The sequence below is a fragment of the Rhinatrema bivittatum genome, chromosome 3, assembly GCF_901001135.1.
Source record: "Rhinatrema bivittatum chromosome 3, aRhiBiv1.1, whole genome shotgun sequence".
Classification (NCBI taxonomy): domain Eukaryota; kingdom Metazoa; phylum Chordata; class Amphibia; order Gymnophiona; family Rhinatrematidae; genus Rhinatrema; species Rhinatrema bivittatum.
In genome coordinates, this window is record NC_042617.1 from 384,023,494 (window position 1) to 384,038,579 (window position 15,086).

The window sequence follows — 15,086 nt, forward strand, 5'->3', positions numbered from 1 at the left end:
TAGCCAAAAAAGGCATCTATATTTTTATTTTATTCATTTATATATAAAACGTGTATTCTGCTCTTCCCAATAAAATTGTTCGGTGCCGTTGACAAAATTACCTGCATAATTAAAACCACAATCACATGAATTAAAACAAAGCCATATTAAAATTGTACCCGTACCTGTTCTATATTTTTATTTCGTGACCCTTCCAACTATTTGCTGCAAACTCCTGACCTCCCTACACCTCATCAGTCTAATCTACCAGAGAAGAAGGAGAGACCATAGTGCTACCAGCTTTTCAGCTGACAGTAGGGGTCTGAGAGGGAAACCTTGGCTTTGTTTTCCAATTTAGCACTGCAAAAACGCAAAAAAGAAAAAAAATTGTGTTTCATTTCCGAAAAGACACGAAATGAAACAAAAAATGGCGTTTTCAATGCCATTTTAAACGACTTCACCTACCCAGCTGATGGATAAATTGCACATCACAGTCCCTTGCTTTGCTACCATTTTTGTATAACTGTTGCTCCCATATAGCAATAAAATGATCGTATGAGAAATGTCACCTTGCAAGTCATGTCCTTTATTTATTCAGTTTAAAGCAGGGGCTTCCCAAACCTGTCCTGGGAACCCCACAGCCAGTCGGGTTTTCAGGTTATCCACAAGGACTATGCATGAGAGAAATTTGCATAAACCGAGTCTCCAGTGGAGGGAACTTTATCTCATGCATAGTCCTTGTGGATAACCTGAAAACCCGACTGAATGTGGGATTCCCAGGACAGATTTGAGAAGCCCTGGATTAAAGGATTGGGCAAAATCAGGGCAAAAAGAGTAAGAAAAGACCCCCTTGTAAATTCTTGTGGTTGCAGAAATATGAAATGATGCATCTTTTGCACAAGGTTTTATCTTTCTACAGCTTCTTCATAGGACAAAAATGCCACAGAAAAAAAAAACCAAAAAACCAGTTCAAGCAAAGCTTGTACTGCAGGACCTTTTGCTGGATCTTTAAATTTAGCTCTTGGGGTTAAAAGTCCCATATAATTTTTTCTGCAAGTTTTTTCTTGCATAATTTTTCCCTCTTCCAGAAGTTATGGGAAATTCAAACCTGGAGCAAAACTGTGCTATTTTAGAATTGTGCAGGTAAACTCACTTGGGGAGGATTTTTCTGCTTTTTTTTTGGTCTTCATTTAGCTCGTGCCTTCAGTCTTGCCTTTCTGTGTTACTTATGACCTGGGCATTCTGTTTGAATTCTTCTTTTTTGCTTTAATACCCTCACTTCAGTCCCGACGAGTGCTCCTCGGAATCTTCAGGTGTACAATGCTACTTCTAGCAGTCTGACTGTGAAGTGGGATCCTGCCAAGGGAAGAGTACAGAAGTACAAGATCGTCTACCAGCCTGCAAATGGGCCGGAACAAACGGTATAATGCACTTCTAAAATGTGGATTTATTTTTGTTTTTTCTAGATGTGAAAAACAAGTTTCAGGGCTCTGAGAGTTGCATTCATTTTGTGATAATAATATTACCATTCCTTTTTAAAAAAAAACAACCCTTCCTTGCTTGCTTTATTACTGTTAGGTGTTAGAATGCATCAAAACAGATATTTGCAGGAATTATTTTAGAAGGGAAGTATATATATAAAGGATATTTGCAGAGCAGAAACATTATGAGCTCTATATTCAGCAGCATGGCTACAATTAGCCAGATAACTTGTTTGGGATATTCAGTGGAGTTCTGCTGATTAAATATTCTGCTGAATATAGCTGGATAAAGCCCTAAATAGATGGGTAAACATATCCGACTAACTTTAGGACTACACTCCGGCACAACCAGAATTAGCCGGATAAGATATTTAGCTAAGTCTGAATATTGGAGTTTATTACCGGACAACTTAGCCCACTAACTCAACTGCACCCCAAAATGCCACTGGACTACCTCTAAGTTATCCACATAAGTTGTATCCGGTTAACTTGGAGGCGGTCAAAGTTCAGGAATCTTAAAAGCAATTGGTTTATCCGGCAAAGTTCTGAACTTAGTCAGACAAACAATTGCATACTGACTCCAATTTTTTTTAGTAAGAAGGATGTTGAAATATTACAGCAGGAATAGGCAGTTAGGGTCCTCGAGATATATTTCTGCGTTCCAGATGAATTAATCACATTAACTGATACTGTAAAAGTTGCAGTCTTACCTAGAAAGCATTTACCTGCCTATTTGTTTGAATCATTATCTGTTGAGGGCCTTGCTTAATCTCTTTCTTGAAATGGCTGGATATGAATGATGCATGTCGAAGTGAGGTATCTTCATGGGGGTTGGAAGTCATTGCTTTATTAAGGGAAAACTGAGCTTCTTGCTGATGTGGCCAGAAAATTATGTTGGCTGCCGTGCCATGATCTGTCAGCGCAGTAGTCATTGCAGCGTGGGCTGCATAACATCCGTGTCATCTCAGGAGACAGAAAACGAGTAGATATGCATTTTAAGGACACAATGCCCATAAATATTGGAAGCATTTGTAGAATGTAGTGCAGATAAAAGGAAGAAACTGCCATCCACAGTCCAAGTAACATAATCCAAGTGACACATTCCTTCAGCATATTCGTGCCAGCTTTTGCAAGTTTTATCTAATTCATAGCACTCAAGGTCAGGGTGAATGGCCATGGAAAAGCTTCATGAATGCTACAGTTCCTTTCCCCACTATACTGTTCAAAATGACAATGTTGACTTTTTGAAGGAAACATGCTTCCAAAAAGAACTTTAAACACACATAGCTGCCAAAACAATAAAAGTAATTTTGAAAAAAAAAAAAAAAAGTAACCTAAAATCAACTATCATGGTACTAGAACATATTACGTACAATGAATTTATTTATGTTTTCACATAGATAATGATACTCTCTCAAGTTTGATTAGTCTGATCTGTAGCATTATACATCAGCTTGCCTGGGAATTTCTTTCCAGAGCTAACATTTTGAAATAAAGTTGATCTTCTCCTGAAACAGCAGTTTGGTGTTTATAGTAGTTCATTATCTCAGGGTGCGGAGGAAGCAGAGAATAAGTAAAGTTTTTCTTTCTTTCAGTCTTAATTTGAATCATTTTACAATGTTAAACTTTGGCAGGCTCCAGTTTTGATTACTGAAGGTAAATCATCGCAGGCTCAGAATGAAAAAAAAAAACAAGTGCTAGGCTGAAGAAGAATAGATTCAGCAGTACAATGGAGTGACTTTGCTTAAAAAAAAAAAAAAAAAAGTAGCTAAATAATATTTTAGTATGTTACCCCCTCCTACAGAGTGAGGAGAATGATCTGTTGGACCAAAATAAAGCAGCACTTGGTAAGAGAAGAAAACCATGGGCACCATTTAATGGAAAATAATATAAACCCAGAAGGGTCAATATTCAAAGGGGCTCGTCTGGCTAAATTCAGGACACAGTCAGTCAACCCCAAGGTTTGGATTTCCCCACCCTGCTGAAAGGCTAAGTTTTAGCTGAGAAAACCATTGCCTAGCTAAAACTTAGCCAGATAGAAAGGAGGGAGGGCAGGCCGTTCCAGGGGCACATTTCAAATTTATCTGGCTAGCGCTGAATGTCAGTGCCTGCCGGGTAAGGCTCTGGGACTCACTCTGGTCAGAAAAAATCAGCCCTAAAGTTAGTCAGATAACTGAAGAAACCCCAAGAAAAGCAAAACAAGCAGCTGCCTAGCAGCAGCCGATTCTCTCTCCTGCTGGCCCACACTAAAGTACAAATTGAGCTGCCTGAGTGGCTCCCCCGTCCCAATAAATTACAAACTGTAGCAGGCCCCCTGCCACCAGGGGTATCCCTGTATAGTATAAATTAGAAAGAGAAACATGGCGGTCAGCTTTATGATCCCTCCCACTCCTTCAGAGATCTCCTGTGCATGTCCCATACCTTCTTGAATTCAGATACTGTCCTTATCAACATTACCTCCAAGGGGAGGCCATTCCAAGTATCCACTACCATCTCTGTAAATAAATATTTCCTTGAATTACTCCTGAGCCTACCCCCTTCCACTCTCATCTCATGATCCCTCATTCTAGAGCTTCCTTTCCTTTGAGAGAGGCTCGCCCCCTGTGCATTGATACCTTGAAGGCCTTTAAATGTTTCTATCATATCTTCCCTATCTCGCCTTTCCTCCAGGATATACATGTTTAGATCTTTAAGTCTATCCTAATATGCTTTACAATAAAGACCACTGATCATTTTAGTAGCCGCCCTCTGGACCGGCTTTAACAGGTTTGTATCCTTTTGAAGGTGCGGTCTCCAGAACTGGGCACAGTATTGCAAATGAGGCCTCACTAGGGACCTAGAAAGAGGCAATATCACTTCCTTTGTTCTGCCAACCATTCCTCTCCCTATGCAGCCAAGCATCTTTCCGGCTTTGCCCTGGATCCTAATAAATAAAAACATTGTAGAGGGCTGAGCCGGTACCCTCCTCTTCCCCCCCAAATCCACCTCTCACCCTATGCCCATGCTCACTAACCCACCAGTGTCCATCTAAGCTAGTGGGAAGAGGAGAAGCTTTTTCCTTTTCTTGCTGGCCTGAGTAGCAAATGCTGGGGCAGCTGAGAGGTGGACCTGCATTTCAAATTCATTTCCCTTGCCACCGATTGGTCCCTCATTGAAGGAAAATTCCATAGATTTCCATAGACTTGGGGAAAGCCAGTGCTTATTCCTGGAAGCAAGATAAGAGAAATAGATCAACTATTGAGGATCTGAATGGCACTTGTGACCCGGACTGTCCACTGTCGGGGATAGAATGTGGGCCTCAATGGACCTTGGTATGACCCAGCATGGCCCTTTCTATGTTCTTCATTCCCATTCCGAACTCAGGCTCAGTCTGTTGCAGTTTTTAATTTATTGGGATCAGTAGGTGAGGAGGGTGGAGCCAGCTTGGTCTGCTACAGTTTATTGGGATCAGTAGGGGGAAGCTGCTTGGGCAGCTACGATTTATACTTTATTGGGACTGGGAGGGGGGTGGGTGGGTGACTTGGCTTGCTACAGTTTTTAATTTATTAGGATTGGGGTGTGTGTGTGGGGGACAGGTAGCAGCTTTCCTAGTACAATTTTTATTTCACTGGGGGGAGGTGGGTAGAGAGGTAAAGGAATCGGTAATCAGCTGCTGCTGGATGCTAGTATTTTATATTTGTTTTGTTAAAGCAATATTCAGTAGGGATGTGCAATGGTTTAGGACAAATTAGGCAATTTCAATGAAATTTCCTAGTTTGTCCTGGTTCAGGGTACCTGAAAACTGAACCAAATTTTCCCAAAGACTTGGGAAAGTTCGGTTTTCGGGTTAGTGCGCACTAGCCCGAAATTCAGGTCCCCCGAATTACAAGGGCCCGAACCGCGGGAAATATGAAATTTCCAGCGGCGGGCCAAAAACGAATCCCAAACTGAAAGGTTCGGGCTTTGCACATCTCTAATATTCAGTAAGTCACAGAGAGGCAAAATTGGCAGCATGTATTCAGGGGTTCCTTGTCTCGTTGAATATTTGGCTAAAGTTAGCTGGGTAACTTTATCTGGACGACTTTGCTGCTGGCCAGTTTATTGAATATTGTCAGGCCAAGTGACTTTCTTCCATCCTCTCTCTGCTTTTTTCTTATATGGAACAAATGATAATCAGTAGCCAGACAGTACGGCATGCAGAGTTGAAGAGGAGATGTTTAAATATTTGACCACGTGTGTAATTTGTCAACTGATCTTCATAAGAACATAAGAAATTGCCATGCTGGGTCAGACCAAGGGTCCATCAAGCCCAGCATCCTGTTTCCATCAGAGGCCAAACCAGGCCACAAGAACCTGCCAATTACCCAAACACCAAGAAGATCCCATGCTACTGATGCAATTAATAGCAGTGGCTATTCCCTAAGGGGCAGATTTTAAAAGCCCTGCGTGCGTAAATCCAGCCAGATTTATGAGCGCAGGGGACCTGCGCACTGGCGCGCCTATGTTGCATAGGCCGCCGGTGCGCGCAAAGCCCCGGGACGCGGGTAAGACCTGGGGCTTTGCTTGGGTGGGGGTTGTCGGGCGGTGTGTTGAGGGCGGCGCAGCTTTCGGAGGCGTTCCGGGGGCGTGGGCGTGGTGCCAGCTCGGGGGCACCACGCCCACGCCCACCATTCCCTCCGAGGCCGCTCCGATTTCGGAGCGGCCTCGGAGGGAATGGAGGCAGGCTGCTCGGCTCAGCGCGCGCAGGTTGCACAATTGTGCACCCTCCTGCACGCACCGACCCTGGATTTTATAACATGCGTGCGGGAGCGCATGCATGTTATAAAATCGGGCGTAGATTTGTTCGCCCCAGGTTGCGCGAACAAATCTACACCCGCGCATAACTTTAAAAATCTACTCCTAAGTAAACTTGATTAATAGCCGTTAATGGACTTCTCCTCCAGGAACTTATCCTAACCTTTTTTGAACCCAGCTACATTAACTGCACTAACCACATCCTCTGGCAACAAATTCCAGAGCTTGATTGTGCGTTGAGTGAAAAAGAATTTTCTCCGATTAGTCTTAAATGTGCTACTTGCTAACTTCATGGAATGCCCCCTAGTCCTTCTGTTATTCAAGTGTAAATAACTGATTCACATCTACTCGTTCAAGACCTCTCATGATCTTAAAGACCTCTATCATATCCCCCCTCAGCCTCTATCATATCCCCCCTCAGCCAATGAAGACATAGACCTTTGGAGGGGCTAGGCGTGTTTACCGTTTTGTGTAGTACAACTGCAGGATGAGTCTCAGCATCACGTAGGGCAGCTCTCACGGAGATGGTAAAACAGGAATATATTACACTTGTGTATGTGCTCCTTCACTTTATGAATGCTTTGCGCCTGTTTATGGTAACTCCCGGGCATTATCTTCAGGAATAAGGTCTTACAAGAAATACAACGAATTTGTCACGAGAAGGAAGTTAATATCCATAATTATTCACATGTTTTTGATCTTTGTAGAGGAAGGGACCTTAGAAATCCAGAAAGTTTACGTCTTCAAACATTCGTTAGCTTAAGAAGAGCTCATCCTCTATTCTCAGCTACATAGTTGAGCCTCCTTTAAGTAATCTTACAGCTGTTTTTAGAATTGTAATTGACATAAAATCTGTGGCCAAAACACCACATAATTGACTTGACTTTGTGGTCCCCTCTCAGTACGTCTGGTTTACAGTGCTCTTCCAAAATCTTGGCTGCCACCACTATACATGTTGTACACTTGACATGTCTAAATTGCATGTAAAATAAGGAAAAAAAATAATAATTATGAGAGAGGATACTTGCCAAGACTAGACTCAAGGTATCTTTCCAAACAGCTAATCTGATCACCAGGATGTAAAAGTTAGTGTGGAAGACCCATGGTAACAAAATGTTACTTACATCTTGGGAGAGACAGATAAGAGAAACGGAGGGGGAGAAAGAGAGAATTTATTTAAATATTTAAAGTCCATTAACAGTAGCAGCCCAACAGACACTTTTATTAGGTGAATGAAGGGCAGGGGGTTTAGTTGTATACCAAAAAAGTGCTGTATAATAAATCCAGATTGGAAAGAGCAGTATTGAAGACATTACTGTAGATACTTTAAAATTCAGATCCTAGCAATTCAGTTCATAGGAGTTAAGGGAAGCAAAAGTAATCTGAACTGAAGTAAAACATGATGGATTGCAAAACACTTGCTCCCTATGGGAGTTTCCCTTGTTCATCAAACTATGATTGTTCTGGCGTAAGCATCTGCATTTTAACAAAATGTACAAATTGCTTTCGGCAAGCAGACAGCTAGGGAGCGCTGAGCGATAGAAATAAGTCAGGGTGGTGCTGACCTAATCTTACTGTAAAGGTTTGCTCAGATGTAGTCTGGGAACATGTCAAATATTATTCAGAATTTTCAGAGAGCTTCCAAAATCATGACTGTGGCCTGGTGTAAAGTGTCCCTTGGGAACACAGAGCAGCCAAGGATAGCTGAGTTACCAGAATGCTGCATGCTCCGTAGGTCTGTAAACTGAACCATTTTTTAGATATTTCCTGTTATACTAGTACTCATGTAGTTCTTTCTTTTTCAAAATCTCCTTAATGCAACTCATTTTACAAATGAAGATGGACTTGGAGGTATACTGGTTAGACAGAGATTTTGACCACGGTTTTGCAAAATTGCTGAGAGGGATAAATAGCCACACATCTGGCAGTAATGATGTCACTGCAATTTTCCCCCTAATCCTTAAATCAGGCCCTTAAACAGTGGCATTATATTAGAAAGTTTCTAAAGAAACCTGATATAGGCCATTCAGAAAGATATATTAAGGGTATGCATTCATTTAGAAATGATGGGTAATCTGAACCAAAAGCCAATTTTTGTTTTGGTTTGTTTTACCCAAAATGAATGCCTTGGCCCTAAGAACACCAAGCGTTTTCAGCTGTTTTTCATTTTGGCAGATCGTGCACACTATTAGCTGAGAAATTTAAAAAAAAAAAAAAATGTGATCCTATCACAAAGCTGTGGCCAGAGCCTATCAGGCTGGGTTGTCAAGCTCAGTTAGGCGTTCCCGGGACCCTCCGATGCTCCTCCCTCCATCAGTAAGCTGGGGCTCAGGTCTACCCGGCACGGATGAGCCAAGCCCATCCAGGGCCTCCCCCCACCTTGTTCTCGTTAAGTTCCTCCTCAGCCCCTACTTACCCCTTTGTGGGATTCTTGATAGGAGAGTAATATGAATGAACTGAGCTACATGCAAATGCATTCAGATCAGCTAATTATTATTTAAAATGAGTTCATGTAAATTCCATTAAGCAATGAGATTTATGTTAACCCATCTGTAGGGTAAAAAGTTAGCTACATGTCCCTGCAGTGTAATTATGTTTTCCCGAGCGGAGGAGGGAGGGCCAAACCTTGTTTTTCCTTGTTTTCGAAAGGGATATTTATTCAGCAGCAAAATGCACGTGAAAAATAGTGAGCTGTGCATTATCAGCAGTGTTAACGCGTCGGCAGTATTGCCCACCACAACACTGAGTTTAATACCCATTAGTAAATCGGCATTTAACTTGATGTTTTGTGAGTGATGATGCCCATGTTACAATCATCCATTAGCATGCATTAATGGCTAGTTTTAATGTGGCTCAGTACGTTGACCCCATAGTTTGCAGCCTTATCTGTGATAGAATGAGACTGGACGCTTGAAAAGGAACAATGTCTTTTAGAAGCAATATCAGTCCCAGCTTTCATTTTTGGGGAAATATATTTGTCAGCCAGTTACTGTTCCCTCCCTTAGGATCAAGGTCTTCCACAGGAGTAGGGACATAGCTACGAGTGAGTCTTGAGGTCCCGTGCCTCCTCGCTTTGGGCTCGGGCACTCATCCCTAGCAGCAGGGTCTTGTCCCATCTCAGTCAGCCCCTTAAAGGTGCAGGAGTTAGAGGGCCTAGAAGCATTGGAATCATTGTAAGGGGACTAACTCCAGTGGGAAACACCACTGCCCTTGGGCTAGGCCTGCAAAAGTCTGAGCCCATCAAAGTCTTTCTGTTTAGTTTTGGCAAGTAATTATTTATTAGTGATGTGTATCGGGTTTTTTTTTTTCGTTTTATGGTTTTGTTAGGGTCCCCCGCGGGTAATTTCATTTTTTCCGCGGTTTGGGATCTTTTTTACGAGGTTCCTGAATTTCGTGTTAGTGCGCACTAATGGGAGTTAGTGTGCACTAACACAAAATACGAATTTTTCTGAAATTTCGGAAACATTTCTTTCATTTTTGAGCGCTCCCAAACCATGACGAATTAGACAATTTTGTTGAAATTTCAGAAATTTTGTTGAAATTGTCTAATTTGTTTTAAACGAATGGACATCCTATTTATCTTGTCTCCTGTCAGCCCCTGAAAAGTTCAGGAATGCCTGCACTGGCTGGAAGCCTATTTACATAATTGCTCTTCATCAGCCTGAGAGATTAACTGTTATATAAAGTAGCTGGTTTAACCACAGAGGAAAAGTAGGAAACAGCAGAAATAGGGCAAGGAGAGAGTAAAGAGACAGGAGATACAGTAGCCCACTGCCGTGAAGAGCCACATAGGGTGGGGTAATGGGTGGGGGCAGAGCTGGCCACAGTGCCCACCCATGTTAAACTTAGCTCCCCCTAAAAAATTCAGTTCTGGCTACGACCCTACACTGGGAATTGTGAAGGCACTAGAGTCTTCTACATTACCAGTTCAAATCCATCTCAGGCTGATAGGAACTTAACACCAATGGTGACCTACGTGTAAAGAGTTGGTGATCTTAATTCAGTTGCAGAGGCCATAACAGAAATGCTGACACCATGACCCTTCTCAGAGTCCTACAAATCTATGAACTCTGCTGCCCACCTTGTCACTGAGTGAGAGCACCTGGCTGGTCGTAAATATATTCAACATGTATCACATTAATAGGGATTTTTTTGCTTTGTTTTGCTTTTACCACAGTGGTGTGTGTGAGAGAAAATATTGTATTCAAATTATTTGTTTGCAGACTACAGTAGGAGGAAGGATGAACAATGTTGTGCTACAGAAGTTGCAGCCCGATACCCCGTATACCATAGCTGTTGCATCTGTTTACGCAGATGGAGAAGGAGGATGGATTACCGGCAGCGGGAAGACCAGTATGTCATGCAGCTTCCTTTCCTTTTACAATTATCCCCCATTTGTCTAGATGTGTCCAACACTTCTGCATGTAGTCCTGCTTGGTTCACGCAGATGTTTCAGGGCTCTGTGCTGCTCACTTATGGGAAACCGAAAGACATCGCTTTCCCCCAAAATCTATCCACGAGTGCCTGCCATGAAATCTCTATTTTCATTGGCTTACCTTAAGTACCTAATCCCCTTTTTATTATAGGTTACCTCACAATTACAAACAGTCTGTCAGTATATTAAACACTGCACAACAGTCATTGGAAAAATACATTTCAAAGCATTCGTTTTTCTTGTAAGGAGACGTGTCGTTCTGTTTCCTGGAAAAATGTGCCTGAGTTGTGTGGGTCCTGAGATGGACCTTTTGCCCAGCGGCATGTCTCTCAGCAGCGCAGCATCACGAGCTGGGCAGTCTGTGACGCAATCCTCCCCCTACCACGTCCCACTCCATCCTGCCCCGCCTCCAGCAAAACCCTCGAGTCCATCTCCAGGATCATGAAACTGCATTTCTCTAAAACACTGTCACAACCATGAAGCCAATATACAGAAAGGCCTCCAGTGGATAACGTATTTGGTTAAAGTTAGTCAGATGTGTTATCGTGGATATTCAAGAGAATAAATGTCCCAATGAATATCCCGTTTAAAGTTATCTGGTTCCCATTAGCCAGATAACTTTACCTCTAACTGGCTATCTTTTGAATATTGATGGTTAGGTTTAATGTTATCTGACCTTGTGTGGCTGAATAAGTTTAGCCTTAGCCTTAGGTTATATTCAAAAGAAGGTAGCAACGCAGACTCTAAAAGGTACCTCATGGGACCAGTGCCCAGAATGGCAGCTCCCCCACTTAAGTTGTAACATGGGCTCTGCCGGGCCTAGCAGCACCACCCCAAACCTCTCTGAGTGGATTTAAAAAGTAAAAGTGGAAGGGGTCCTCCCTTGCCCTGCTTCACCATAGTTATGCCACAAATAGCTCTGCTCTACCTGTCTCCATTCATCCACCCCACGCCACCCTCACTCCAACCCTAACCCTCCCATCTTTGTGCATCACGATCTCACTGAAGATTGAGATTGTCAAAGGTACTGGGAGGGGTGCTGTTGGGGTGCGAAGGAGGTATAGGAGGGCTATTTGTGGCAATATATATTGAATCGGAGGAACCGGGAAGGCTGGCCCAGACCACGTCCATTTTTAGTTTTAAATCCACTTAGAGGGGTTTGAGGGGGCGGGGATGCTAGGCCCGGGAGGGACCATTGCTATAGCTTAGCTTAGGAGAGTGCTGTCATTCTTTTTTTAAAAAGTCTGTTTCACCATTTAACTGGCTATATTCTTTTGAATGTAACTGGTTAAGGCTAAAGTTATTTGGCGGCACAAGACCCAATAACTGTAGACCTGCTTGAGGGCATGTTTTGAGTTAGCTGGCTAACTTATTTGGCTAGCTGGATAAGTTCATTGGCCAACTTGTCCTAGCCCCAGCATGCCTTTGAAATACTCATTAATTGTTTAGCTACGTTTCAGCTGGATAATGACTTAAACGTCAGCTGGATAAGTGCCAACAATTTTGAAAACTTGGTATTTAGCCAGATAACATGTGAGCTATCCAGTTAATGACCTTGAATATTGGCCTCTATGTGTTTTTGCTACAAACATTAGACAAAATACAAATAGTGTGATTTTCACCTCCTAATTGCAGTTGTGGTATATTTCAGAGCCACTCAGCACAGTAAGAAACCTCAGAGTGTACGACCCCACTACCAGCACCCTGAATGTCCGTTGGGATCATGCAGAAGGAAATGTTCGTCAGTACAAAATCTTATATGTACCCACTGACGGAGGGTTAGAGGAAACGGTAATTATACTTTTTAGTCTTATTATGAACTTTAATTATCAAGTAGGTTACATTATTTCATTTTGTTTAATGCTCTGACAGGATATAATACTGCTTGATGGAGCCACTTTCACTCATTACGTTCAGTACATATAGAATATATATATTTGTAAAACTAAGCAGGACTGATGATATTTCTAATGTGTCCAGATTATCTCTTAATTATAAATGTATGTATGTCCTTTGATAACTGCTTAGCTTAGTTGTGACTTTTCTTTGTCTCACCATATATACATTAATGCAGAATTCTATATCTAGCAATATCTGTATTGGTCCTGAAAAAAAATCTAGACTCTATAATGTCTACATTCATCCAAGAGTAGCCTAGTGGTTAGAACAGAGTGTTGTGAATTATTGCTGCAGGGTTCAAATTCTGTCATTGCTCCTTGGACAAGTCAATTTACCCTCCATTGCCTCAGGTACAAACTTAGAACCTTATTTACAATGTTTTTTCCTGTAAACATACAGGTAGATTTTGAAAGCCCTGTGTGCGCGGGGGGAAGTAGGAGATACGAGCACAAGTTGGGCTGGTGTGTGTGCCAGGCGAATTTTATAAGCTGCCCATGGAAATGCGTATCTCCTGCTGCACACACAAGTGAAAAGTTTCTAAATTAGGCTGGAGCGTAGAAGGTACGCTCCAGCCTAATTTAGAAAGGGTGTGTCGGAGCTTGGCCAAAAAATGTGCATGCAAATATTTATACGCATAGGTGTGTGCAGGGGTCCCCTGCGGCATACATTTATTCTGCTATGGAGGAAGTGTAAGTAGTAAAATAAAAACATTTAGGCCAGGCAGTGGGGCTAACGGGTGGGAAAGGTGGCTATAAAATTAGGGGGGGTTTGCAAGTCCTATCCCTAAACTGGGCAAATTGGGAACAAACTGGGAAAAGAGGGATTGGCATTGGCACGCATTCCTTGTAAAATTTCCCCAATTTACACAATAGACGTGGGATTTGCACACTCATGCGCATATACACATGTAACAGTAGTGTCACGCACAAAATATACACATGTTCAGCCTGTTTTATAACATGAACGCATCTTTGCGCATATGTTGTGCAATAGCCGTCTCTGTGGACGAGAGCTGGCATATGTACGAACATGTGTGCCCGGACGACTGTTTCAAAGTTACCGTCAGTGAATGGGAAAAATGATGTAGTAAATGAAGCCCTTACAATGTAAGCCATCTGGGGACAGGGAAATATCTACAGTACTTGCATGTAATCTGCTTTGAAGTACCAAAAAGTGGAATATAAATTATTAAATTTGTTTTGTATCCCATCAGTCCAACTAGCACCCAAGATGGTTTATATAATTATGTAGTAATGCAATTTTAAAATCAGAAATTTCAATTTACACATATAAAACTTATTTATCTGAAAGATTTCTGTTCCATTCATATACAGAAAACTGATGAATGCGAATTACAAAATAAATGTACATCATCCCTTGCAAACAAAAACTCCAGAATACATTCAATAAAACCATAAGAACAAATAAAACAATAAAACTACTAGAAATAGAATATAAACCACAACAATAATAACAGACTTCTATGCCAAAGCTCTAATCACCAGGCTACTCCTACATCCCTAACCCTCCCACCTGCTACCTTTGCCACCTCAATCTTCAGCCACCACTCTGCCACCGAAGTCCTGGCTGATGCATACAACACATGCATGCAACAGTCTCAGCAAATACTTTGGGTCTGATTTACTATGGCTTTTATCCCCATTCTGTATCTATGGGAAAAAAGTTTAGTAAATCGGACCCTTTGACCTATTTGCCATATGTGTGCTTTATGCATAAATCCGCCTGCATTTCTGTAGAAGCACCTATTAGAGCGATGTATACTTGTTTAAAACAAATGTGCATTCTGAACTGAATGAGGTCCTTTTATGTTTCATTTTGTTAAATCTGAAATGAATCAAATATGCCTCCAAAAACACCCAAACTTGTGCCCAAACTCAAAGCAATGTGGGACAATAGATGCTGTCAAGCGACTCCTGTTCAAGCAGCTGTGATTTTCATTCATCCTTGTACTGATGGCCCAAATAGTTTTCCCAATGTTACATTTTTCACAATGGCATTTAATAATATAGAAGACCCCATTTGTTTGACATGGAGTTGAAAAAATGGATCTGATAACCACTTGGGGTAATAGTGAATCTGTGCACATCGAATTGGGGCAAAACAAACAATGTCCACAAGGGGTATGACTGGGAGAAACCCAAATGTTAACATAGTGTCACGCACAAAACCTGAATGTACCAATTTATCCCATAGATTAGCACCATGTGTAAAAGTGAAATGTGGAGGTTCCTTAAATGCTGAATGTAATAGCAGCAAATGCCAATGATGGCGAATCACACCACATACTTTGCTTATACCAGGAGAAAAAGGCAACACACAAGTCAAATGCTCGGTGGTAGATTTTTGGTTAGGTAGCAATAGCCACTTACTGTGCGAAAAATGTGCTTGCAAGTAGGCTTTCTTTATTCAAGTGTGTGGTATCCTTGAGCCAAAAATCGGTCAAACAAAAATCATCTAAATGAGAACAAATCTGGTGTAAGCGGAAAAATTGGTTGATG

At 41.8% G+C, this 15,086-nt stretch overlaps 1 protein-coding gene across 3 annotated transcripts in view; it reads left to right on the forward strand.

The window, feature by feature from the left end:
• Positions 1-15,086, forward strand: part of COL12A1 (collagen type XII alpha 1 chain) — a 359,822-nt gene that overhangs the window by 240,322 nt on the left and 104,414 nt on the right. For all 3 annotated transcript variants that reach the window (XM_029595614.1, XM_029595613.1, XM_029595615.1), the window contains 3 exons: positions 1,264-1,400; positions 10,457-10,586; positions 12,320-12,459. In XM_029595614.1, coding sequence (XP_029451474.1) covers positions 1,264-1,400; positions 10,457-10,586; positions 12,320-12,459 — 407 coding nt within the window. The remainder of the gene's footprint in view (positions 1-1,263; positions 1,401-10,456; positions 10,587-12,319; positions 12,460-15,086) is intronic.